Genomic DNA, 26,496 nt, shown 5'->3' with positions numbered 1-26,496 from the left:
TGCGCGAAAATTCCGGTCATTTCGATATTAGAACTATGCCGGTCGGTCAAACGGTTTGTACGAAATTTATTTTTACATATGGGCGTTTTGCCTTGCAAAGCCCCATCTAATTATTGGTAGACGGCTATAGCTAGCTAACTAGCTTAAAAAAAATTAAAGCTAAAAAAAACTAAAATATTTTTTTAGCTCAAGATAAAACAAATGTCAAAATAAACACCATACATACGACAAAGCATCAAAGACATTTAAAGCATTAGTTGAAAAAAAAATATCCAACAATAACAAGCTAAAATGTAGACGTTTAGCTGATAGCTTGAAAAATAAAAAGTGAAAATTAAAATTAGTTTACTAGCTAAAAAAAATAATCACGCACTTTTATACAATTTTTAAAAATTTAAAGATTGTCCTAGAGCCATGACATCAATTAACGTTTTTTTTTTTTTTTTTTTTTTATGAAAAGTACATAAAATATTTGCACGCTAGCTTCTCGTGTTGGGCTAATGCTAACATTAGCTACATTGAAGAGTCTATTTGGGTGTGTGACGTTGCCGTGACTGGTCTGACGGGTTTGAGGCGAGAGAACGTCAACCTTTTATCTAACGTTGACATGCAACTGTTGTGGACATTTTGGACAACGAAACAAATAATCAGAAGCATTTTTTTTTAAGCAAAAATATTTCTCGATAGCCAAAACACGCTTCTATCCAACTAACCACCAGGGAGCAGTAGCGAACTATTGTGCTATCAGAGCCACGAAGAAGAGCGCAACCCGGATCTCAGGCGCTTCTGTCAAAACTACAACTGCAAAGCGACTCCACTTCCTCGAGACGCTACTATGTCGTCCCGCAAAAGACTAATTGAAGGCGACGGACCGACTGACCTCAAGTTGAGCAAAACGGGAGGCGAAAAGAAACATATAGCCGCACTCGTCCTGGCAAGGGGCGGGAGCAAAGGCATCCCCCTGAAAAACATCAAGATGTTGGCCGGGGTACCGCTGATCGGATGGGTCATCAGAGCCGCGGTGGACTCCGACATGTTCGACAGGTAAAATTAACCTGAAGACACTCTACAAGAAAAGCTTTTTCAGTAAGCGCAACGTTATTTTGTATGGTTTTGCTACGCAGAGTGAAATATTTCCAATATTTCAACGTCAAGTATTCGAAACCACATTACACCAAGATTCTGGGATGAGAGACACCCTCATTTTTTTTGTGGTTTCGAATTCATTTTCCGCACAAAATCCGGACAGCCGTTGCAGACACGCCCACAAAGTTGCACGATAAAAGTCACCTTGACTGTAGACTCATTTGTAGCATTTAGCGCCATTCAATTTGAGATCTTGTTAGCAATGCAGTCAATTTCCATGCTTTTTATTAGTAGACACTTAAAACTGCCTTGTCTAGAACTTATTTAATTGTCAGTGAAATACGACAATCAGATTATCCTGCAGAAATCTGTCCGATCATGTGATTTTCCGATAGGGTGACTATAAATCAGATTATTTAGTCCCGCCCCCTTTTTTTTTTTTTTAAACAAAAACCTAGCCCTGAAGTCAAACACATTGTAGTCTAGTGCAACATAAAATCATGGAACATGCAGAATCCCTATTCATACAGTGCTGGCCAAAAGTATTGGCACCCCTGAAATTCTGTCAGAAAATGATTGCAATTACAAATACTTTGGTATAGGGCGACAGGTATCGATTATTTTAGTAGTCGAATAATCGAGTAATTGGATAAGGAACATGAAAAATTAAAATAGCTGAGCCACAAACGGTATAAAAAATAAATAAGGATCTATGTACAACAAAAGAACAATTGGCTAACATGCATAGCAAAAGTCTGCTAGCTTAAATGCTATAAAATGCTAACTTTTTTTTACAGTGCTCCTAACAAATGGTTCAGACATATTTTCCCACAAAAAACGGCTAAATATACCCATAAACTAAATTACGAATGCATTTAAAAACATGAGCTCAAACAAAAACTTAGCTTACGTTGGTCTGAACAGGGAGCAGTTGGATTCAGCCATGTGAAATGAGGCAGACCAGAGTGTGGTATATCCACCCTAATCAATAAAACGAAATGCAAACACTTTCAAAATAAACCAATACAACGCCACTTTAATTCAACGAATACTCGAAGCAACAAAATTCGATTTTTTTTTTTCTAATCGAATACTCGAGTTGAGTAATCGTTGCAGCACTACTTTGGTAGTAATGTCTTCGTTTATTTTGCTTGCAATGAAAAAACACAAAAGAGAATGAAAAAAATTAAATCATTATCATTTTACACAAAACTCCAAAAATAGGCCGGACAAAAGTATTGGCACCCTTTGAAAAATTATGTGATGCTTCTCTAATTTCAGTAATTAACAGTCCTTGTTACTTACCTGTGGCACATAACAGGTGGTGGCAATAACACTAGCAGCCAGTTAAAATGGATTAAAGTTGACTCAAGCTCTGTCCTTGTATTTACGACACTGCGCATGGAGAAAAGTCCAAAGAGCTGCCTTAGGACTTGAGAAGCAAAATTGTGATGAAGCATGGGCAATCTAAAGGCTACAAGTCCATCTCCAAAGACCTGAATGTTCCTGCGTCTACCGTGCGCAGTGTTATCCATAAGTGTAAAGCCCATGGCACTGTGGCAAACCTCTCCAGATGTGGACGGAAAAATTTTGCGGATGGTGGATAAAGAACCTTGACGAACATCCAAACAAATTCAAGCCGTCCTGCAGTCCGAGGGTACAACAGTGTCAACCTGTACTATCCGTCAGCGTCTGAATGTAAAGGGACTCTCTAGTAGGATACCCAGGAAGACCTAACTTCTGATCCAGAGACATAAAAAAACCAGGCTAGAGTTTTCCATAATTTACCTGAGAAAGCCAAATGCATTTTGGTAGAATGTTCTCTGGTCAGATGAGACAAAAGTAGAGCTTTTTTGGGGGGAAAAAACGAGGCCTTCAAAGAAAAGAACACTGTCCCCACAGTCAAACATGGCGGAGGTTCCCTGATGTCTTGGGGTTGCTTTGCTACCTCTGGCACTGGACTGCTTGACAGCGTGCATAGCATTATGACGTCTGAAGACTACCAACAAACTTTGCAGCATAATGTAGGGTAGGGTTGTTCCGATCATGTTTTTTTGCTCCCGAGCCGATCCCGATATTTCCCGATCCGATTGATTTTTTTTGTGCTCCCGATTCAATTCCAATCATTCCCGATAATTTTTCCCGATCATATACATTTTGGCAATGCATTAAGAAAAAAATGAATAAAACTCGGACGAATATATACATTCAACATACAGTACATAAGTACTGTATTTGTTTATTATGACAATAAAATCCTCAAGATGGCATTTACATTATTAACATTCTTTCTGTGAGAGGGATCCACGGATAGAAAAACTTCTTAAAGGATGAATGTGACTTTGTATATTGTGACTAAATATTGCCATCTAGTGTATTTGTTGAGTTTTCAGTAAATGATACTGTAACCATTTAACTGTTCTGCCCAAATGCATGATGGGAAGTGCAACCATGACTGTGCATAGTGGCACCAATTGATATATCCTCTCTGCGTTGGGAAATAACATAGGGTGTTAAGAAAAGACCAACCACTACCTTTCTTTCCCACATTGCTTCTCACGATATTTCTAATTGTTGAGAGAGGGATTTTAAGGCTTTAGCCAATTAAAAAAAGGCTCCAAAGACTGCCAAAATTCACTCTACTCATTTTACGCTGCCTTTTACCTCTGTACATAGATAAAACGGCGCCATAATAGATTGAACGTGACAATGCGTGAGTGGGTTGTGCGGCGCATGAGGTGATTGCGTTAAATACTTTAACGTGAATAATTTAAAAAAAATTAATTACCACCGTTAACGCGATAAATTTGATAGCCCTATTTTAAGCCAAAACTAAAGACTCTGAGTGTAAGACATTTTGTCTGTAACGTTAAATACAATTAGAAAACGATTCAATTAAAAAAAAGGCATGTCCGGTATTTTTTGCCGATTCCGATACTTTGAAAATGACGTGATCGGACCCGATCGATCGGCATCTTTAATGTCGGGCGTAGTGTGGGAAAGCTGGGTCTCCCTCAGAAGTCATGGGTCTTCAAGCAGGACAATGACCCAAAACATACTTCAAAAAGCACTGGAGACTTCTAAAGTCGCCACAAATGAGTCCAGACCTGAATCCCATAGAACACCTGTGGAGAGATCTGAAAATGTTTGGAGTTTGGAGAAGGCACCCTTAAAATCTCAGAGACCTGGAGCAGTTGACCAAAGAAGAATGGTCTCAAATCTCAAAAATCTCAAAATCTCAGAAACTTTTGTGTTTTTTCATTGCAAGCAAAATAAATGAAGATAATACAACCAACGCATTTGTATTGCAATCATTTTCTGGGAGAAATTGCGAATTATCTGACAGAATTGCAGGGGTGCCAGCACTGTAAGTGCAATTCGTTTTTGGAGACAGTTTGCATGCATCTTTACAGTGTGTGGGTGTCAACCGATCACGACGAAATCGAGCGTGTGGCCCTGGCCTGGGGCGCCCAGGTACACCGCCGGAGTCCCCAAGTCTCCCGAGACGCTTCGTCATCGCTGGAGACCATCCAGGAGTTCCTGCGACTCAATCCGGGTATGAAATGGCGCTTTGAGATTATTTACATTTCGTTGCTATACAAACAGACGCCTTTGTTTGCAAAGAGGTGGACATCCTGTGCCACATCCAGGCCACGTCACCCTGTCTCCACCCGTTCCACATCAAGGAGGCCTTGGAGTTGATCACCTTGCACGGTTTCGACTCGGTTTTCTCCGTGGTCCGGCGTCACCACTTTCGCTGGCAGGAGGTTAAGAAAGGATGTAGGTGAAAAGCGCCTGTTGCTCTTTTTGTACTGCCACTCTCACTGCTTTTCCTCCTTACAGCCGGCGAATTGACCAAAGCTCTGAATTTGGACACGGCCAACCGCCCTCGGCGTCAGGACTGGGACGGCGAGCTGTGTGAGAATGGATCCTTCTATTTCAGCACTAAGGAGCTCATCAGCAAGCAAGGACTTATGCAGGTGAATGACTCCGCCGCTTTTTGCATCGCTATTCTCAACTAATTAGATGCCGTGTCCGTCCAGGGTGGGAAGGTGTCCTACTACGAGATGCTTCCCGAGTACAGCGTGGACATTGACGTGGACATTGACTGGCCTGTCGCAGAGCAGAGAATCCTCAGGTACAGTGGGGCAAATAAGTATTTAGTCAACCACCAATTGTGCAAGTTCTCCTACTTGGAAAGATTCGAAAGGCCTGTAATTGTCAACATGGGTAAACCTCAACCATGAGAGACAGAATGTGGGGGAAAAAATCGCCTTGTTTGATTTTTTTTTAAAGAATTTATTTACAAATTAGAGTGAAAAATAAGTATTTGGTCACCTACAAACACGCAAGATTTCTGGCTGTCAAAGAGGTCTCACTTCTTCTAACAAGGCTCCACTTGTTACTTGTATTAATGGCACCTGTTTTAACTCATTATCGGTATAAAAGACACCTGTCCACAACCTCAGTCAGTCACATTCCAAACTCCACTATGGCCAAGACCAAAGAGCTGTTGAAGGACACCAGAGACAAAATTGTAGACCTGCACCAGGCCGGGAAGACTGAATCTGCAATAGGTTAAACTAGAGATGCCGATCAATTGGGTCCGATTACGTCATTTTCAAAGTATTGGAATCGGCAAAAAAATATCGGCCATGCCTTGTTTTGTATATATATATTTTTAATTAAATCGTTTTCTAATTGTATTTAATGTTACAGACATAATATGTTACACTCATCATGGCGGTAATTTAAAAAAAAATGTATCACGTTAAATTTTTAACGCAATTAATGCATGCATTGCATGACCCACTCACGCATTGTCGCGCTCAATCTGTAATGGCGCCGTTTTACCTATATAGAGAAATAAAAAGCAGCGTAAAATGAGTAGAGTGAATTTTGGGAGCCTTTTTTTAATTGGCTAAAGCCTTGCAATCCCTCTCCCTCCCAGAGAAGATATATCAATTGGTAGCACTACGCACAGTCATGGTTGCTAAAGGCGTGTTACATCCACCCATCATGCATTTGGGCATGGCTACAGTATCATTTACTGAAAGCTCAACAAATACACTAGATGGCAATATTTAGTCACAATATACAAAGTCACATTTATCCTTTAAGAATTACAAGTCTTTCTATCCGTGGATCCCTCTCACAGAAAGAATGTTAATAATGTAAATGCCATCTTAAGGATTTATTGTCATAATAAACAAATACAGTACTTATGTACTGTATGTTGAATGTATATATTTGTCCGAGTTTTTTTCTTAATGTATATGATCGGGAACAATTATCGGGAGCAAAAAAAAGCAATTGGATCGGGAAATATCGGGATCGGCAGATACTCAAACTAAAACGATCGGGATCGGATCGGGAGCAAAAAAAACATGATCGGAACAACCCTAGGTAAAACGCTTGGTCTAAAGAAATCAACTATGGGAGCAATTATTAGGAAATGGAAGACATAAAAGGCCACTGATAATCTCCCTCGATCTGGGGCTCCATGCAAGATCTCACCCCGTGGCGTCAAAATGATAAGAACGGTGAGCAAAAATCCCAGACCCACACGGGGGGGACCTAGTGAATGCCCTACAGAGAGCTGGGACCACAGTAACAAAGGCTACTATCAGTAACACAATGCGCCGCCAGGGACTCAAATCCTGCACTGCCAGACGTTTCCCCCTGCTGAAGAAAGTACACGTCCAGGCCCGTCTGCAGTTCGCTAGAGAGCATTTGGAGAACGCGTTATGGTCAGATGAAACCAAAATAGAACTTTTTGGTGGAGAAAGAATACTGAATTGCATCTGAAGAACAACATACCCACTGTGAAGCATGGGGGTGAAAACATCATGCTTTGGGGCCGTTTTTCTGCAAAGGGACCAGGACGACTGATCTGTGTAAAGGAAAGAATGAATGGGCCTTTGTATCGAGAGATTTTGAGTGAAAATCTCCTTCCATCAGCAGGGGCATTGAAGATGAGACATGGCTGGGTCTTTCAGCATGACAATGATCCCAAACACACAGCGAGGGCCACAAACGAGTGGCTTCGTAAGAAGCATTTCAAGGTCTTGGAGTAGCCTAGCCAGTCTCCAGATCTCAACCCCATAGAAAATCTGTGGATGGAGTTGAAAGTCTGTGTTGCCCAACGACAGCCCCAAAACATCACTGCTCTAGAGGAGATCTGCATGAAGGAATGGGCCAAAATACCAGCAACAGTGTGTGAAAAGCTTGTGAAGAGTTACAGGAAACGTTTGACCTCTGTTATTGCCAACAAAGGGTACATAACAAAGTATTGAGATGAACTTTTGGTATTGACCAAATACTTGTTTTCCACCATGATTTGCAAATAAATTCTTTAAAAATCAAACAATGTGATTTTCTGTTTTTTTTCCCCCACATTCTGTCTCTCATGGTTGAGGTTTACCCATGTTGACAATTACAGGCCTCTCTAATATTTTCAAATGGGAGAACTTGCACAATTAGTGGTTGACTAAATACTTATTTGCCCCACTGTACATTGCTATCATCCAGAGTGACCGTCTCATGCTATACGCGCGCCTTCTCGCAGGTACGGCTACTTTGGTCGGGTGACCCCGGAGGTGGTCCGCTTGATGTTCTGCAAGGTGTTGGGATGTTTAACGGATGGAAAGATCTACCTGTCTGCGGCCGGAGAGGAAATGATGTCCATCAGCATCCAAGACATCGGCGCCATTCGCATGCTGCAGAAAGATGACGTAGAGGTTCGTGGACCCTTGCCAAGTCGCCGCCTGAATATTTTCGATGGATGTACACAGAAGCGTTGCGTCCCATTAGGCAAACCAGGCAATTGCCTATGGCCCCCAGCCAGCAGGGGCCCCCAGAGGGCCAACAGATTTAGCACACGCAGCTTTATAGGGAGTGTTTAAAATATAATGGAATCATTTGGCAGATTATCTAACGATTCCGTTATCAATCCCAATCAGCACTAACCATGTCACGTAGATTATACATTAGTGCTGCAACGATTAATCGATTAACTCGAGTATTCGATTAGAAAAAAAGATTCGAATTAAATTTTGCTGATTCGAGTATTCGTTTGATTAATTTGGCATTGTAATGGTTTATTTTGAAAGTATTTGCATTCAGTTTCGTTGATTTAAGTGGATACACTGCCCTGTAGTCTGCCTCATTTCACATGGGGGAATCCAGCTGCTCCATGTTAAGACCAACATAAGCTAAATTTTTGTTTGAGCTAATGTTTTTTTAATGCATATATAATTTAGTTTATGAGTATATTTAGCCGTTTTTTGTGGGAATATGTGCCTTAAAAAAATAATTACAGCATTTAAGCTCACTGACTTTTGCTATGTAAGTTAGCCAATTGTTCTTTTGTTGAACATAGATCCTTATTTTTTTTTCAAATACCATTTGAGGCTCAGCTCAGGTATTTTAATTTTTCATGTTCCTTATCCGATTACTCGATTATTCGACAAACTAGTTCATCGATTAATCGACTACTAAAATAATCGATAGCTGCAGCCCTATTATACATGTTTAAGAAAGTCCAGTCAGCTATTAATACCACATGATTATTTAAAGAGTGACTCACCAACTACTCTCTGGAAAGTCCTTGGCGAGTTGTTTTACGTCGATTTTCACAGGCTACCTCATTATTCATGTGACTACATAAAGAAATGGTGATTTTTTCCAAAAAAGGCTATTGATGGGTCGATCGTATTCCTCGTCGAATACGCTATAAGGAAAAATATAACATATATGGCGGAAAACACAGACAAGACTGAAAAAGCAGTTTCTGCTCTTGCACTCCTCTTTAAAAGAAGCTGCAGCCAAAGCCAAAACAACTGTTGTTTGATAGAACAATATGTCTATATGCTGCCATAGCAGATTCATGGCGCATTAAGCCCCCAAACTGTTTTCAATTTGTCCGTTTTACTCTGAAAACCCCCGTTTACAGATGTCGCGCAACCGCTTTTGTTTCAACCCAGCCATAAAACAAAGCTAATTAATTATATTTATTATTCAAAATGTCGTTTTTAGCTTAGAATCATTAATTGATGTCTAATATCTTGTTTTTTGAAAAAGCGACTTTAGAAAATGATTCACTCACATATTTTAGACTTTTAAACAAATTGTGTCACAATGAAAAAAATGGCGTCTGTAAAAAAGTCACGGATATCTACCTCATAACTATCGCTTAATTGTATTTTTTTTGTTTTGTTTTTTGTTACTGTCGCATTTTCTCCGATATATTAGATGATAATCGATCCAAACAAACAAAAAACGTTTAAAAGGGTAAACAGATGAAAATGAACATCTCGACCACTTGTTGATGTCTGCGATTTCTGCATTGTGACCCTTGTTATATTACCGTGTTTCACCCATAAAATCCAGCTGTGGCCATTCACAGCTATGTCTTGACACTCAGTGATACATGCTACATGGAGTTTTTGGATCGAAACATGGTAAGTACGCGATAATATCTCGTAAAAGCCATGGCGTCTGTAATTCTGTTCACGCGTGCTCTCACCTCCAGATAGGGTTTTGCCGTTTAAAAAAAAAATTCCCTCCAGTTCAAAAATTTTCTTCCCCTAGAAAATTGAGATTTTAAGCTTTCCAATGATATATCACACGTGCATATCGAACAATTTTGAAGGTTGCCTAAATTGGGGGTCTCAGAGCGGAACTTCAAGTCACCTGAGTGTTTTCATGCATCTAAAAATAATCCTAAACGATTTTAGTAGCAATTTTAATACTCCCTTTAGCACGGTTCCTTGGGTATGCGTACGTTCCCATAGCAACCAGTCCTGTTATTGTGCTGCGTATTCTGCATCCATATGAGTCAGTGTAAAGTGCTTAGTTTTCGCCACTTTTATGGCCAAGATGACCGCACGTGCACTCGCGCCCCCCCACCTTTGTGTTCATTATACTGCGCGAGTATGTGTGTCACGTGACTCAGACGGGCCCCAGGCAACATGGGGCCCGGGAACTCTTTCTATGCCTCTGGATGTACATGCCGGTCCGCAGGTGATGCTGTTGACCACTGCCGAGGACCCAGTAGGAGACACGTTGGCCGACAGACTGGCCAAGCGGACGGGCTGCCAGGTTATGCGGGTGGGAGCTAAGCCGGCTGACGAATTGGAGTCTGTGTTGAGAACCAGGAAGTTGGTTTGGAAGGACGTGGCATATTTGGGTAAGCCATTTTGGAAACATCTGATGAGCCGCCATTTGAGACCCGTGTCTGTGTCTCAGGAAACGACGTGCCCGATGTGGACTGCCTAAACCTAGCCGGCTTGAGCGCCGTACCCGCCGACGCGCCGGTGGTGGCCGTCAACGCGTGCAAGTACACCTGCCACCGCGCGGGCGGAAACAACGTCGTCCGCGAGTTCGCCGAGCACATTCTGTTGCAGAAGGCGAAGGCCAAGTCTCAAATGAGACAGGACCGCATCAATTGAGAGCGGAAAGAGGACCATACGGATTGTAATCGGGAATCGAATCAAAGCTTTCCTATTTGCACTTTTTTTGGCTGCTTTGTAATCATGTTTACTTCATTTACTGCTAATTGAGGTATTCAAATTTTAAAGCAACTGCTGCCGGGCGTGTCCAGTTCAAGTGAGTCATCACACAGAAGGATTGAGGTGGCTCGCCACTTGTTGTACGCTAATGCTAGTTAGCGAACTGTTTGAAGTCACTTGATTCAACAAAAACCCTTGATTAAGAGGTATCAATCAAAAAAGAAAAATCCAATAAAGTAATTTTTTAAATACAAGTTGTACTTTCATTTGAAAGCTAGCATGAACAACTGAAATATGATACCGTTTTAATTAGGGGTGGGACAAAATATCGAAATGGTGATATATCGTGATACATTGTATCCCAAAAGGTTATCGATATGCTCCTGCCAAGAATCGAGATATCGTTTAAAAAAAAGAAGGAACCAACAAGTTGCTATCAAAATCTTCCACCATAATAGTGTTTCAGTTAACTCTAAAACTGCCATTGACGGTGCTCGTCTCCAATCCATTTCGACTAGGAACGTTCGTTCATTCGACACCAGAGCATTCGCAGTCATTCTGTCCGATTTTCGGGGCATTTATAGGTCACTTGCTTTTAATTTACAGGTCATTTCCTGTTGAATTTTAGTCACTGCCTATTCATTAGGGTGATTCCCAGGTCACTTCTTGTTCTATAACTCAAAATAAACAAAGTGACCCATAAAATACCCCAAAATTAACAGGAAGTAACAAAAAATCAACAGGTAAATGACCTCAAATGGCCCAAATTTACCTCATTGCCTGGCATTGGCTGCCACTGACGGCCATAGACGTTCAATTCGTTTGAAGTGGGAGGGTGCCATGTGGCAAAAATTTTTCGCCATGTGGCAAATTTTTTTTGCCATGTGGCAAACAATTTCTACCATGTGGCATCACCTTGTCAAGAGTCAAGAATCTGCATTAAACAAGGTGATGATGCTGGAACTTTTGTTTGGTGTTGTTCCAGTGAGACTTTAAACGGCCCAAATTTACCTCATTGCCTGGCATTGGCTGCCACTGACGGCCATAGACGTTCAATTCGTTTGAAGTGGGAGGGTGCCATGTGGCAAAATTTTTTCGCCATGTGGCAATTTTTTTTTGCCATGTGGCATTTTTTTTTTTTTTTTTTGCCATGTGGCATCACCTTGTCAAGAATCTGCATTAAACAAGGTGATGATGCTGGAACTTTTGTTTGGTGTTGTTCCAGTGAGACTTTAAATGGCCCAAATTTACCTCATTGCCTGGCATTGGCTGCCACTGACGGCCATAGACGTTCAATTCGTTTGAAGTGGGAGGGTGCCATGTGGCAAAATTTTCTCACCATGTGGCAAAATTTTTTCGCCATGTGGCAAAAATTTTTTGCCATGTGGCATTTTTTTTTTTAACCATGTGGCAAACAATTTTTGCCATGTGGCATCACCTTGTCAAGAGTCAAGAATCTGCATTAAACAAGGTGATGATGCTGGAACTTTTGTTTGGAGTTGTTCCAGTGAGACTTTTAATGGCCCAAATTTACCTCATTGCCTGGCATTGGCTGTCACTGACGGCCATAGACGTTCAATTCGTTTGAAGTGGGAGGGTGCCATGTGACAAAATTTTTTTTGCCATGTGGCAAACAATTTTTGCCATGTGGCAACACCTTGTCAAGAGTCAAGAATCTGCATCAAATAAGGTGATGATGCTGGAACTTTAGTTTGGTGCTGTTCCAGTGAGACTTTGAATGGCCCAAAATTACCTAATTGCCTGGCATTGACTGCCACTGACAGCCATAGGCGTTCAACTGGGAGGGTGGCAGCGAATGAATGAAATTCACTGCCACCCTCCCAGTTCAAACCGATTGGACGTCTACTAGTGATAAACTCATTCCAATTCATAGCAGAAGCTTGTTTTTCTGTTTATTAGTTATTTGTAGAATATCCTAGAATGATTTCCTGACCAATGTATCGATAATCGTTGTATCGCCATATCGTCAGATCATCATTATCGTGAGCTTTTGTATCATCGTGAGGTAACGAGAGGTTCCCACTCCTAGTTTTAATCGATTTTAAGAGATTCAGCAAGAAAACGGCGGAATAAAAATCAATGCAAATCAAGCGCGACGTCGACTGAATTCGTCCCGGGTCGCCTCATTTCGACGCGTCGACCGGCGTGATGACGAGCGGGCCGTCGTTCTTTCCGGATCTGTTGGTGCACGGGCTGAAGAACGGCAAGACGCACTCGGTGAAGGTGTCGTTGAACGTGTAGATGTGGAGTTTGGCTTCTACGTTGTAAAAAGAAACCTGTCCCCCTTCAAAATCGACCAAAATTCCTATTTTGTTGGGCTGGAGGTTGAGGTGGACGTCGGTGGAGGGCTCGGTCCGACAGGCGTATTTGTTCCTGAGGACGGCACGTGACACGAATCCGTCACAAATTTGAATTTTACCGTTTAAAAACACTCTAGCCAACTCACTTGTCTCTCAAACTGAGAAACCAGTATCCGTTACTTGGCGTCACCTCAATCTTGCCCTTCCTATTGATGGATTGTTTGGCCACGCCCAGATCCCAGTCGGTCTTCCCGCCCACTTGGACCTAACACAGGGCACATTCAAACTGCGCCGCTTGTACGACAATCGTCTATCGATCGGCATTACCTCCCAGTAGTGTCGCCCCGAGGAGATGGCCTCCCTTCCCAGAACGCACGTGACCCGGTCAAACCTTTCCGCGTTATCTGGAAGGAGCTGGTGTCGGTCGCCGCACCGCACCTGCACGAGCAGACACGGTTGTGAGAATCTTTGCAAACTCGTTCCAGGAAGACGCTTCAGACGCCTCACGCTTTTCATGTCGTCGGAGAGAATAAGTCTGGGATGGGCCGTGTTGCAGTCCAGAGTGATGTCAACTGCAGTCAGTGAGAATAACATTAAGCACGAGGCCAGGCGTGTCTACCGTGCTGCTCGGCTAACGTACCTGCATACTCTTGTACCTTCTTTACCCCTGTGGAGAAACGGACAACGTTATGTCAATATTAAATATATATCTGGGTTGGCATCAAGGGCGTAGGTTTGCATAGGGACAGTAGGGACACAACACTACCAACTTTTCAGGATGCTCAAATTGTCCCCACCAACTTTTAAGCCACCTTATTTCCATGATATAATGAGTTCAGATATACGGGTAATTTAGACAGAACATACAACATGCCGCCTCCAGAACATGCAACTGTAAGTAATGTAAAAAGACGTCAATGTTGTGGAGGTGGGGGAAACACCACTAATTTTGCTACTAAAAGGCCGGCCTGCATCAGAGTTATAGTGTATCACAAAAGTGAGTACACTCCTCGTATTTCTGCAGATATTTAAGTATATCTTCTCATGGGACAACACTGACAAAATGAAGCTTTGACACAATGGAAAGTAGTCTCTGTGCAATGAAAAGTAGTCTGTGTGCAGCTTATATGTCTCATGTCAACATGTACTAGCTAGCGCAGCGGTAGAAAGCAAGAGAATCATATTCTGGCTAATAGGCTACATACGGTGCCCTCCATAATTATTGGCACCCCTGAAAAAGATGTGTTTTTTTAGCTTCTAATATTTTTTTTTTAATTCAAATAATATGGGACCTTAATGGAAAAAAGAAAAAAAGAAAAATCCAACCTTCAATTCAAGTGCATTCATTAGCACCCCTGGTGTTAATACTTTGTACAACCCCCTTTTGCCAACAAACTGAGACACACAGATGGCCATGGGAGGAGCTTGATTTTGTGTCTGGTGAACCATTTTTGTGTCGATTTGGCCATATGTTTAGGGTCAATGTCTTGCTAAAAGACCCAGTGACGACCCATCTTCAGCTTTCGGGCAGAGGGCAACAGATTTTGATTTAAAATATCCTGGTCTTTCAAAGCATTCATGATGCCATGCACCCTAACAAGGTTCCCAGGGCCTTTGGAAGCGAAACAGCCCCATACTTCACCGTGGGTATGAGGTGCTTTTCAGCATGCGCATCTTTCGTGGCACGCCAGACCCACTTAGTGTGTTTGTTGCCAAAAAGCTCAATCTTGGTCTCATCTGACCAAAGCACACGGTCCCAGTTGAAGCCTGGGATCATGTGTATTTTTGGCAACAAACACAGCATGCTGAAAAGCACCTCATACCCACTGTGAAGTATGGGGGTGGGTCAGTGATGCTGTGGGGCTGTTTCGCTTCCAAAGGCCCTGGGAACCTTGTTAGGGTGCATGGCGTCATGAATGCTTTGAAATACCAAGACATTTTAAATCAAAATCTGTTCCCCGAAAGCTGAAGATGGGTCGTCACTGGGTCTTTCAGCAAGACAATGACCCTAAACATATGGCCAAATCTACACAGAAATGGTTCACCAGACACAAAATCAAGCTCCTCCCATGGCCATCTCAGTCCCCAGACCTTGTTTTGTTGGCAAAAGGGGGTTGTACAAAGTATTAAAACCAGGGATGCTCATAATTGTGACACACATTATTTGATGTCAAATCATTTTTTCTTTGCGTGGGATTTTTTCCCCACTGAATGAATGCACTTGTATTGAAGGTTGGATTTTTCTCTTTTTTTCCATTAAGGTCCCATATTATTTGAATAAAAAAAAATCATTAGAAGCTAAAAAACACATCTTTTTCAGGGCTGCCAATAATTATGGAGGGCACTGTAAGGAAATTAGATTCAAAATAGTCTTTGGAAGATGATGTCACATCCAGAACGAGTTGCAGATTTTTTCAGGATGCTAATATGCTATCCATTGGCTTTTTATTCTCTTGTTGCTATGTGAGAGTTCTATTATTCTGTCAACACGTATTAGCTAGCTCAGCACTAGAAAGCTAGAGATAATCATCTTCTGGCGAATAGGCTAGATAATGAAATTAGATCCGAATAAGTCTTTATTTGCCCCGTGGCAGATTTTTTCAGTATGCTAGCATGCTATCGGTGTGACCATTCTGTCATTCTGTCAACAAGTACCGTATTGGCCCGAATATAAGACGGTGTTTTTTGCATTAAGACTGAAAAAGCGGGGGTCGTCTTATATTCCCGGTCTAGACATTATACCCATTCACGACGCTAGATGGCGCCAGTTCTCAATGAAGTGATGTCATGACAGATCTCAGCTACTCTCAAGTTTAACCAGTTTGCATTATTTTATTGCTTATTCAGATTTGTTTCAAGACTACAGTTACAGTTAGACTTCACTTTGATGGTTAATGCAGTTATTGCAATTTTGTTGTTTTATCACAATAGGCTTTTTCTCTCAAATATATTGTTATAATATTGTTCTCCGCCCGTCTGCGTGGCTGTCACGCGCCCGGTGGGGCTCGCGTGCTGCTGAATGTGGTAGGGCATTCTTGGGTTGGGGGTCCTGGTGCCGGGATTGGTGATGGGGCGGCGTAGGGTTGGTCGCCAACGGGCTCACACTCATAAGAGATTCACACGATTACTGGGTTCTAGATCACAGAACTGATTAGTGTACACTCTACCCCTTTCAATCACTTAGCTTATAGACACCCCCGTCCCCCTCTTTCACTGGCCAATAGGCCCCCACATGGTGTACACCGGAAATACATCTCGCTGACGATGGCACCAGCATATTAGTAATTAGTTTAGATGTTCAATGTATTTCTTGTTGTTGTTTGTGTATGTGTTTCTTTTCTTTCTTCTCTTGTGTTTCTTTTCGTCTGCCCCCCCCCCCCCCCCCCCATAATCCCTTCCTGTTCGCTGCTTTGTCATAATAAAAAGGTATTTTGAATGACCACAACGGGAGTATGTCAGACTCTCAATGTGAAACATTAAAACTGTTCAGACTATCCGGGCACTTAGACTTCCATTCTCTGTGTCAAACAGCTGAACAGGACAGGTTTAAGAAAAAAAAGAAAAAAAAAAAATTAATGGCTATATTTTGAGTTATTTTGAGGGGAAAACAAATTAACTCTGTTTTTGTGATTGTTCTGCGTGTGCTTTTCTGACAAAATGTTTGGATCGCTCTAATGAACACGGTGTGACACTTACTAGGCTGTGCACGTGCCAGACTGGTTTCCAGTGAAGAGGCCGTGAAACCTGAAGAGTGCAAATCAAAGAATAAGCTGGATAGCTACATATCTAGAGCACTCTTTCCTAAGCCTGATAAAGCAAAAGGGCATGTTTTACTTGAGAAAAATCTCACAGCATATGGTTCGACTCACCTGTCTCTGCGATGCCCCGTAACTGCTCCTGGAACTTCTCCACTTCACTTGCAAGCGACCTGTAGATGGCGCTGATCCCCAGATCAGAGGTGATGGATACGCCTGACCAATCAGTACTGGGTGGAGGAGTAGAGACGGTGGCAAAGTTCTAGAGAATGACAGAAACAGCTTTCAAATTTTTGACTTCCTTTTTGGGAGTATTTTGTTAACTTAAGAATTTCCGTGGCTGAACTTCACCGTGTACAGACGCACTCTCTGAGCTCCTGAAGCACTCTCTTATCTTAACCGATAAGCGCTCAGGGCCAGCAAGCTCGACTCCCACTATGGCTCCAAAGAATTTGAAACCTGGAGACTTGGATGAAATAAAATCCTCCATACAGAAGTTGGAGGTTTCCTTGGCTGGTTTGATTCAAAACCAGAATCAAGAAATCGTCAGAGATCTCCAGTTAATTCGCGCTGAAAACGAGAAACTCAAGTAGGCGGTCGAGGAGAGAGATGTTCGCATCAAGAGGCTGGAAATTTTGGCTGACGATCTCGACCAGTGCCGACGTGCAAATGAGCTCATCATTTCTGGATTACAACTGACGCCTAGCCCATGTGACAGTGGCGCAACTGGCAATTGCTAAGCTGAAAGAGTATGGAATAAACATGGAACCGCTGGACATCCGTCGCTGCTTTCTGCTCCCATCTGGGGGGAGAAGACCGGCGACGGTGCTCTGAAGCTGGCAGACCACAAGACCAAGACTGCCCTTCTTAACCAGCGCCGCCACCTGAAACGGTTGATGATTTTTTGGAATGACAACTTGACTCGCCGAAATGCGCAAGAAAAGCACGTCAACTCAAGAAAGCTGGGAAAATAGCCAACACCTGGGTCTCGGATTGCAGGATCCTTGTCAAGATGCAAGATATGAAGATTAAAGCTATTACAAAGTCTTGACCAGCTGACGAAAATTAATGATGACATCTGAAACCACACTTCTGGACCACAACTTGAACTGAGTATATGGAAAAGATACGATATAAAACGAATAATAAGCATGTTTTTCACTGTGGAGACGTCATGTCTGATGAAATTGTTACAGTGATCTTTGTGTGCGCCAATTGTTGCCACCATGTACACCTTAGCAATGTATCCTTTTAAGAGACTTATAAGAAAAGCATTTTGAGTCGCTACTCACACTTGCTGTGATAACACATAATCACTTTTGCCACACACATAGCCACAACAAAATGTTCCCACAGCAAACAGATAGATTTGTATCAACTGATCCACCTTTGGTAGTTCTAGACTAAAACTAAAACTGTTGCTCCAGCCTTCACCGTGTACAGACGCACTCTCTGAGCTCCTGAAGCACTCTCTTATCTTAACCGATAAGCGCTCAGGGCCAGCAAGCTCGACTCCCAGTATGGCTCCAAAGAATTTGAAACCTGGAGACTTGGATGAATTAAAATCCTCCATACAGAAATTGGAGGTCTCCTTGACTGGCATGATTCAAAACCAGAATCAAGAAATCGTCAGAGAGCTCCAGTTAATTCGCGCTGAAAAACGAGAAATATGGAAAAAATACCGTATAAAACGAATAATATGCATGTTTTTTGTTGTGGAGACATTAATCTTGGGAAAGATATGTACAAAATGTTGTTTGATTTTCCTCATACATTCATGTCTGATGAAACTGTTACAGTGATCTTTGTGTGCGCCAATTGTTGCCACCATGTACACCTTAGCAATGTATCCTTTTAAGAGACTTTTAAGAAAAGCATTTTGAGTCGCTACTCACACCAGCTGTGATAACACATAATCACTTTTGCCACACACATAGCCACAACAAAATGGTCCCATAGCAAACAGATGCAAAAATGTCAGGGATATGACAGAGCCATAACCTTGTACGCCCTGAAATTAATCGAGCTGCTTGACTGGACGCTGAGTTACTAAACCCAGATTGTTTATTGTACAGTTTCGTGGCCATCTGATGTATGTACCATGTCTGAATGTGCGTCTTTAGTTGTATGGGGGACGGGAAACTAATAAGCATATGCTTCTTCCCGTCCGCCTTTGTCTTCTTCTTAGGTTCCTTCGGGCAAATCATATCACATTTTGTAATTGTCCTTGACTCACCTTGATTCCGTCTATGTGGTCATCCGAGGCGTAGAGTTGTTTGAGAGTGCTCTCCCTCTGCCGCAGTTCTTGTACCTCCAGCTCCAGTTGCTTTATTATGGCATCCGCCTGGTTCTCTGCCGCCCGACGGTTGGCCTCCATGGCCTGGATGAGGTCAGCCTGAGCTCGCTCGATGGCCGCCGTCATCGCCGAAAACACGCACACGCTGTCGGCCGTTGCCCGATCCACCCCCAGCTGGGCCCACACAAAATATCGCCCAGAAACTTCTCAAAATAGACGGACAATTGCCTCCAGAGGAACGTGTCGAACGGGAGTCACGCGTGTTAGACAGACCTCCAGGTTTGACCGTGCTGTTCGGATTTCTTCAATCTTCATGAGTCTTTCTTGGATCAAGTTCTGGGTCTGCTGCTCCGATTCTTTGAGCTGAGCCTGTAGACAGACACAACGTTATGGACTACAAAAACGGAACTTTAACTCGAATGAAACACCTTGAAATCAAACCGTAGCTGCTTGGCTAAGATATTTCACGGTCAATGGGTGGCGTTTTGCTTGCCCACCTGCTTTTCTATCCACGCGGCTTCCAGCGTCACTGTGTCGTGATCGAAATGCGTCTCGGTCACACAGTTGGGACAAATGCATTCCCCGTCCGTCCGGCAAAAAATCTGATCCCAAACACCAAAATAAGGCTGTGGCCATCCAAAAGTGTGCAACCAAAGAGTGTACCATGATCCCTCTGCGGTGAATGTCGCAGACAGGAAGGTTGTGGCTGCTCGCCGCCCCACTCACGGTGAACCTTCGTCGGCCGAATGGCTCGGTCGAGCCGGCGGGAGCTTGAGGACTGCTGTCGATCACTTCATAGATCGGACTTTGGTCGGGGACTGACGAGGCTACGAAGGCTGTGACCAAGGAGGCTCCGGGGATGGGTTTACCACCTACGTTGTCACACAGCAGGGTTCAAGTCTTAAAGACCTTCACATTACATCAACCTAAATTCCTATCCAACTCACCTTGCTCCTCGGTAGCCACTGTCACGCTGCCGTGAGGTCGCGGCAGCTTCTTAGTCAGTTCGTCCAACAAAGCATTGGGCATTGCGCATTCTCGACCTTTTACTCGATTTTTCTCCCTGGCCGTGGTTCCTCCACCTGTCCCGCCCCCAGACATGGACCTGAACTGCTCGGTGATCTCGCGCAGGGTTCGGTTGATCTGGAGATCCGGACGCTTCTGGAAGGTCTTTTTGCACAGAGGGCACTGACAGACCTGCAAAGAGACGACACGTCATGGCATAGCAGAGCGACAAGGAGGATGCACTTCAAGGACCCACCTTGGCTCCATCCCAGTACTGGTTGATGCACGTGACGCAAAAGCTGTGGCCGCAAGGTGTGGACGACGGGTTAGTGAAGATGTCCAAGCAGATGGAACACTGGAACTGCTCGCTGGACAGGAGACTACTGTATAAGGACATCCTGCGCAAAGATTCACACACAGGTGTAACACATTGCGTGCACACGATTAGTACATCATTACCCAGTGTTTTGAAGTAGGCTTGCCTCACATTTAGTTTGTGTGCCCCTGACTGGTTACCTACAAACCAGCAAGATTTCTGACTGTTTAGAACTTCTTCTAACGAGACTCCACTTATTACCTGTATTATTGGCACCTGTTTTAACTCATTATCGGTATAAAAGACACCTGTCCACAACATCAGTCAGTCACACTCCAAACTCCACTATGGCCAAGACCAAAGAGCTGTCGAAGGACACCAGAGACAAAATTGTAGACCTGCACTGAATTGCAGCCGAAGAACACCATACCCACTGTGAAGCATGGGGGTAGGAACATCATGCTTTGGGGCTGTTTTTCTGCAAAGGGACCAGGACGAATGATCTGTGTAAAGGAAAGAATAATCGGGCCCATGTATCGAGAGATTTTGAGTGAAAATCTCTTTCCATCAGCAAGGGCATTGAAGATGAGACGTGGCTGGGTCTTTCAGCATGACAATGATCCTAAACACACAACCAGGGCAACAAAGGAGTGGATTCGTAAGAAGCATTTCAAGGTCCTGGAGTGGCCAAGCCAGTCTCCAGATCTCAACCCCATAGAAAATCTGTGGATGGAGTTGCAAGTCCGTGTTGCCAAATGACAGCCCCAAAACATCACTGTTCTAGAGGAGATCTGCATGGAGGAATGGGCCAAAATACCAGCAACAGTGTGTGAAAATCTTGTGAAGAGTTACAGAAAACGTTTGGGCTCCGTGAATGCTAACAAAGGCTACATAACAAAGTATTGAGATTAAGCCTGTCGCAATATGCAATAATTCCATTTATCGCACGATAAATAAAAATGAAGGCAGTAATTTTTCCACTGCAATTTATCGCCTCGCGTGCACGTGCGTGTGCTCGTGCGGCAGATGTGCTGTTATAAATTTGGCTTCCTCGTTACCAACTACGCAAAACGCATCTTCGTTCCGGGTCCGGCAAAAAAAAATAGCGCCGGAGACCATCGTTTCCATTATATCGTATTGTTCAATGTATAATGGCAGCGTCAGTGCTCCGGACTGACTGCAGACCATCCCCGGCGTGCCGGAGCCCACTAGATGGTTGAGGCGATTTTCTATTTTTGCCGGCTACGCATACATAAAAATGGGCGGATCCAGGCCTGGAGTCAACAGCAGTTGCTTATTCATGGTTTAAAGACCAGCGAACATGGACGAAGAACGTTTCATCATGGAGGTGGAGAGTCACAAAGTGATTTATGATGCAGCAGATCATTATTATAAGGAAAGCATTAAAAAGGAAGCTGCAAGGTGTCCTATTAAGTGTGTTTTTCTGGCAACGATATCAAACACACGACGTGCTGACTTTGTTTTTATTAACACACGGCGCTAACAACACTTCCTCAACCAGTGGCTCTCGGTAGACCGTCTCTTTCTCACTCCCGCATCACATGAACAAAACAACATCACCGTTGCGTGCGCTTCAGGGTGCCTTGGAAAACATCAAATCAGAAGATTACACATGGAACGCCATAGCAAACGTTATGAGGGGAAAAGTTTTCATTTGCCTAAGTCACAGGTGTCAAACCGATTCCAGAAAGGGCCAAGTGGGTGCAGGTTTGCTTTCCAACCAATGAAGAAGACACCTTTTCACCAATCAGATCTTTTACATGTGTAATCAGTTAAACTTTCAGGTGCTGCTTGTTTCAGTAGGAAGTTCATTGGGTAAACTCTCTGCACGGTATCGGTTGGAACAAAATCCAGCACCCACTTGGCCCTTTCTGGAATCGGTTTGACACCTGTGGCCTAAGTGCTTACTTATCAAGTGCAATTTTATTTTATTTTTATTGAAAAAGACATTTTATTTATTCTGTGTTTCTGTGCGGTATTAGTATTGTTGTCTTTTACTTAAAAGAGGCATGGTCGATTGTTTTTAGTTGTGATTTCTTAAAAAGTAATTTTGAATTTAAGAGTAAACATTTATCGTGTTTAAATGGGTGTACTTGATCTTAATATATGCTGTATTCTCACTTTGTTATTGTAAATTTGTTTTTTTTAAAAAATGGGGGGGTGCAATAATATCGCATATCGTAATAATTTATGAGATAAATTATCACACACTAAAATTTGTTATTGCGACAGGCCTAATTGAGATGAACTTTTGCTATTGACCAAATACTTATTTTCCACCATGATTTGCAAATAAATTCTTTAAAAATCAAACAATGTGATTTTCTGTCCCCCCCCAATTCTGTCTCTCATGTTGACAATTACAGGCCTCTCTAATCTTTTCAAGAGGGAGAACTTGCACAATTGGTGGTTGACTAATTACTTATTTGCCCCACTGTACCCTACGACAGCTCTTTGGTCTTGGCCATAGTGGAGTTTGGAATGTGACTGACAGATTGTGGACAGGTGTCTTCTATACTGATAATGAGTTAAAACAGGTGCCATTAATACAGGTAACGAGTGGAGCCTCGTTAGAAGAAGTTAGACCTCTTTGACAGCCAGAAATCTTGTTTCTAGGTGACCAAATACTTATTTTCCACTCTAATTTGGAAATAAATTCTTTAAAAATCAAACAATGTGATTTTCTGTTTTTTTTTTTCTTCCACATTCTGTCTCTTATGGTTGAGGTTTACCCATGTTGACAATTACAGGCCTCTCTAATATTTTCAAGTGGGAGAACTTGCACAATTTTTTACTTATTTGCCCCACTGTTTGTGAACATTTCTTACAAAAAACGGTATATTTAATGGGGTGTCCGAATTTTTTGACATGACTGTATTTCCCAACAGAAGTTCGATTGAAAACCCAGTTTGAGACAAGAGTTTGTCAAAACACACATCCTCCGATCTGATTAAGACGAAGCAAAGACATTAGGAATGAAGTGGGGCAGGATGTTATCACATCCTTAAGCGTGAGAATCTGTATAAAGCTTGTTTTTAACGTGCTTGTTATGATGTTTACTTCCATGACAAAATAATTTGGTGTCAGTTTGACTTCGGCTTCAATATGATAAACTACACTGAACAGTATCGGTTTTGGAACGGCAGGTGCTCAATGCTTTCAAAATCATAATTATTGGCAATGTCAGCCAATAATTCCAAAGTAAAGGTTGAATATCAAATGGATGTAGCTGAGAAAATGTCTTCTTACACCATTGGGAAATTTCAGATTACAAGGAAGTTGATGCAACAAAGATTTGAGGAGTATTTACAAAGAAGCTAAACAAGGAAGAAGACATTGCTTCGCTATCAAAACGAGAAATTCCTGTTGGCTCACCCTCAGCTCTCCTTCTCTAACAACAAGCAAAGCCAAGTTTTAATCGTGAATTTGCATTTTTCATCAATTCCATGATGCATTTAATGAGCGCTTACCTTATTTTCAAAGGGTCGTCTCCTCCGTCCACAGAGTCCGAGTCGTTCTTTTCGACGCCTGATGACAAAGTGAGGAATCAGGGTAGGCGACGGAGGTGATTTGCCTTTGCCACCACGCCCACTTGAGTGTCGTCTTCCCGGCTCAATGTGGCCGAACTGGTTGAGTTGGGAGAACCAGGAACTTTCTACCTGATTTGGATCAACAGACTTAGTGCAGCTCTTGCTGTTGCGGAGAACCTTTGCAAAAAATGTTGAGAGGTGGCCCTTTTGAGCCCTGGAGAACAATAGATCCAAGTCATTCTTCGAGGGTGCTAGGACATTTCTTTTTTGAAACATGAAATCATGCATGATAAATGCGTCCATGTATTTGACACTTTATTTCTTGCGGAACATGAATTCTACAATGTTCTCTTTAGTACAGGCGTTCTGGTGTATTTCTACCCCTGTTGCTCTTCGAGGGCCTTCAAAACGGCGCTTAAAATGGCGACGATAGCCTTAGCGCCCGGGTCAGGCAGGGTGAGGCGTTCGCTTGCGATGTAGCTAGCTCGGCCAGCCTTAGCCCGAGCGAGGTTGCGAGTCGATTCTGCGCCCGAAACTGCTCTCTGAAGGAGGACAGAGGCGTTCGGGTTTCTCGAGGATTGCGCAATCGGCCGGCGATAGAAAACATACAAAACAAACAGGTCGAGAATGTTTTGCCGCACCTGCACCGCCGCTTTCAGTACGGCAATCTCTCCGCCAGGGGGTGCGTCGTTCAGTTTCATTAGCTTGTCAACGGCGGGTTCCAGAGCATCTATCTGTAGACGGAAAGCGGCGATGATTGGCAAACTGAAAATATTGCCTATTTGCTGTTTGCGGAGAGAAACATTTGAAGTGACTCACCATGGTTCTATCGCCAAGATCGGCGCCGCCGTATCTATTGGCGAAAAAAACGAAAGAATGTTCATTAGATGCTAAAGATGTCCCGATCACGTCATTTTCAAAGTATCGGAATCGGCAAAAAAATATCGGACATGCCTTTTTTAATATATATATATACATTTAGGGCTGTCAAACGATTAAAATTTTGAATCGAGTTAATCACAGCTTAAAAATTAATTGATCGTAATTAACCGCAATTAATCGCAATTCAAACCATCTATAAAATATGCCATATTTTTCTGTAAATTACTGTTGGAATGGAAAGATAAGACACAAGACGGATATATACATTCAACATACTGTACATAAGTACTGTATTTTATTATAACAATAAATCAACAAGATGGCATTCTGTTGAAGCGATCCATGAATAGAAAGACTTGGTTCTTAAAAGATAAATGTTAGAACAAGTTATAGAAATTTTATATTTAAACTAGGGCTGTCAAAATTATCGCGTTAACGGACGTTAATTGATTTTTTTAAATTAATCACGTTAAAATATTTGACGCAATTAACGCAGATGCCCCGCTCAGAGAGATTCAAATGACAGTACACATTAAAAACGCTCACTTGTTGTGTTTTATGGAGTTTTGCCGCCCTCTGCTGGCGCTTGGGTGCGACTGATTTTATAGGCTTCAGCATCCATGAGCATTGTGTAAGTAATTATTGACATCAACAATGGCGGGCTACTAGTTTATTTTTTGCTTGAACATTTTACACATTTTTTAAAAATGAAAACATTAAGAGGGATTTTAATATAACATTTCTCTAACTTGTACTAACATTTTTCTTATAAGAACTACAAGTCTTTCTATCCATGGATCGCTTTAACAGAATATTAATAATGTTAATGCCATCTTGTTGATTTATTGTTGTAATAAACAAGTAGTCCTTATGTACCGTATGTTGAATGTATATATCCATCTTGTGTCTTATCTTTCCATTCCAATGATAATTTACAGAAAAATATGGCATATTTTATAGATGGTTTGAACTCCGATTAATTGCGATTAATTACGATTAATTAATTTCTAAGCTGTAATTAACTCGATTAAAAATTTTAATCGTTTGACAGCCCTAATTAAAACCCATCTTAATGTTTTTGTTTTAATAAAATTTGTAAAATTTTCAAGCAAAAAATAAACTAGTAGCCCGCCATTGTTGATGTCAATAATTACACAATTCTCATGATGCTTAAACCCATAAAATCAGTCGCACCAAAGCGCCAGCAGAGGGCGGCAAAACTCCATAAAACACAACAAGTGAGCGTTTCACTGTGCACTGTCATTTGAATCCCTCTGAGCGGGGCATCTGCGTTAATTGCGTCAAATATTTTAACGTGATTAATTTTAGAAAATCAATTAACGTCCGTTAACGCGATAATTTTGACAGCCCTAGTTTTAATATAAAATGTCTATAACTTGTTCTAACATTTATCTTTTAAGAACCACAAAAAGACAAAAAACACAAGTAGCAAGTGGCCATTACATTGTACTGTCATTTAAATCTATTTGAACGGGGCATGTGTCAAATATTTTAACGTGATTAATTTAAAAAATTAACTACCGCCCGTTAACGCGATAATTTTGACAGCCCTAATATTTTTTATTTAAATCGTTTTCTAATTGTATTTAACATTACAGACAAAATGTCTTACACTCATCCAGAGTAGTTTTGGCTTAAAGTAGGGCTATCAAATTTATTGCGTTAACGGCGGCAATTAATTTTTTAAAAATTAATCACGTTAAGTAATTAACACATGAGCTGCACGACCCACTCACGCATTGTTGCGTTCA

General features: G+C 42.1%; 3 protein-coding genes across 6 annotated transcripts in view; 1 reads left to right on the top strand and 2 right to left on the bottom strand.

Annotated features, from left to right (window-relative positions):
• The first annotated feature begins 597 nt into the window (after positions 1-597).
• On the top strand, positions 598-10,846 carry cmasa (cytidine monophosphate N-acetylneuraminic acid synthetase a). Its single transcript, XM_057853821.1, has 8 exons — positions 598-1,044; positions 4,500-4,642; positions 4,711-4,866; positions 4,930-5,066; positions 5,130-5,224; positions 7,655-7,826; positions 10,111-10,276; positions 10,336-10,846. Exons 1-8 carry the CDS (start codon positions 836-838, stop codon positions 10,536-10,538), a joined length of 1,281 nt encoding a protein of 426 aa, XP_057709804.1. The 5' UTR covers positions 598-835; the 3' UTR covers positions 10,539-10,846.
• On the bottom strand, positions 5,962-23,947 carry LOC130927791 (E3 ubiquitin-protein ligase TRIM39). Its single transcript, XM_057853814.1, has 14 exons — positions 23,783-23,947; positions 20,232-20,373; positions 19,918-20,167; positions 19,634-19,842; positions 19,468-19,572; positions 19,244-19,339; positions 18,911-19,144; positions 16,789-16,936; positions 16,616-16,663; positions 13,560-13,586; positions 13,427-13,491; positions 13,247-13,357; positions 13,066-13,184; positions 5,962-12,992 (listed from the first exon to the last, which is right to left on the bottom strand). The coding sequence occupies exons 2-14, from the start codon at positions 20,370-20,372 to the stop codon at positions 12,743-12,745; spliced, it is 1,803 nt and encodes a 600-aa protein (XP_057709797.1). The 5' UTR covers position 20,373; positions 23,783-23,947; the 3' UTR covers positions 5,962-12,742.
• A 137-nt stretch (positions 23,948-24,084) lies between these two features.
• tkfc (triokinase/FMN cyclase) overlaps positions 24,085-26,496 on the bottom strand; it is a 170,661-nt gene continuing 168,249 nt past the window's right edge. For all 4 annotated transcript variants that reach the window (XM_057853816.1, XM_057853815.1, XM_057853817.1 and 1 more), the window contains 3 exons: positions 24,662-24,695; positions 24,484-24,576; positions 24,085-24,384 (listed from right to left, as the gene is read on the bottom strand). In XM_057853816.1, coding sequence (XP_057709799.1) covers positions 24,220-24,384; positions 24,484-24,576; positions 24,662-24,695 — 292 coding nt within the window. In that variant the 3' untranslated portion in view covers positions 24,085-24,219. The remainder of the gene's footprint in view (positions 24,385-24,483; positions 24,577-24,661; positions 24,696-26,496) is intronic.

The sequence above is a fragment of the Corythoichthys intestinalis genome, chromosome 13 (genome assembly GCF_030265065.1).
Source record: "Corythoichthys intestinalis isolate RoL2023-P3 chromosome 13, ASM3026506v1, whole genome shotgun sequence".
NCBI classification, from domain to species: domain Eukaryota; kingdom Metazoa; phylum Chordata; class Actinopteri; order Syngnathiformes; family Syngnathidae; genus Corythoichthys; species Corythoichthys intestinalis.
The sequence above is the reverse complement of the archived record's forward strand: the minus strand, read 5'-3'. Positions and strand labels throughout refer to the sequence as shown.

Excerpts from the sequence above, each read along its gene's own strand:
- cmasa (XM_057853821.1), top strand. The coding sequence starts at position 836 with ATGTCGTCCCGCAAAAGACTAATTGAAGGCGACGGACCGACTGACCTC. Across the intron at positions 4,643-4,710 it reads GTTCCTGCGACTCAATCCGG|AGGTGGACATCCTGTGCCAC; the intron begins GTATGAAATGGC and ends TTGTTTGCAAAG. Across the intron at positions 7,827-10,110 it reads TGCAGAAAGATGACGTAGAG|GTGATGCTGTTGACCACTGC; the intron begins GTTCGTGGACCC and ends GCCGGTCCGCAG.
- LOC130927791 (XM_057853814.1), bottom strand. The coding sequence starts at position 20,372 with ATGTCCTTATACAGTAGTCTCCTGTCCAGCGAGCAGTTCCAGTGTTCC. Across the intron at positions 13,492-13,559 it reads GAAGGTACAAGAGTATGCAG|TTGACATCACTCTGGACTGC; the intron begins GTACGTTAGCCG and ends CACTGACTGCAG. Across the intron at positions 12,993-13,065 it reads TTTCTCAGTTTGAGAGACAA|GAACAAATACGCCTGTCGGA; the intron begins GTGAGTTGGCTA and ends TGCCGTCCTCAG.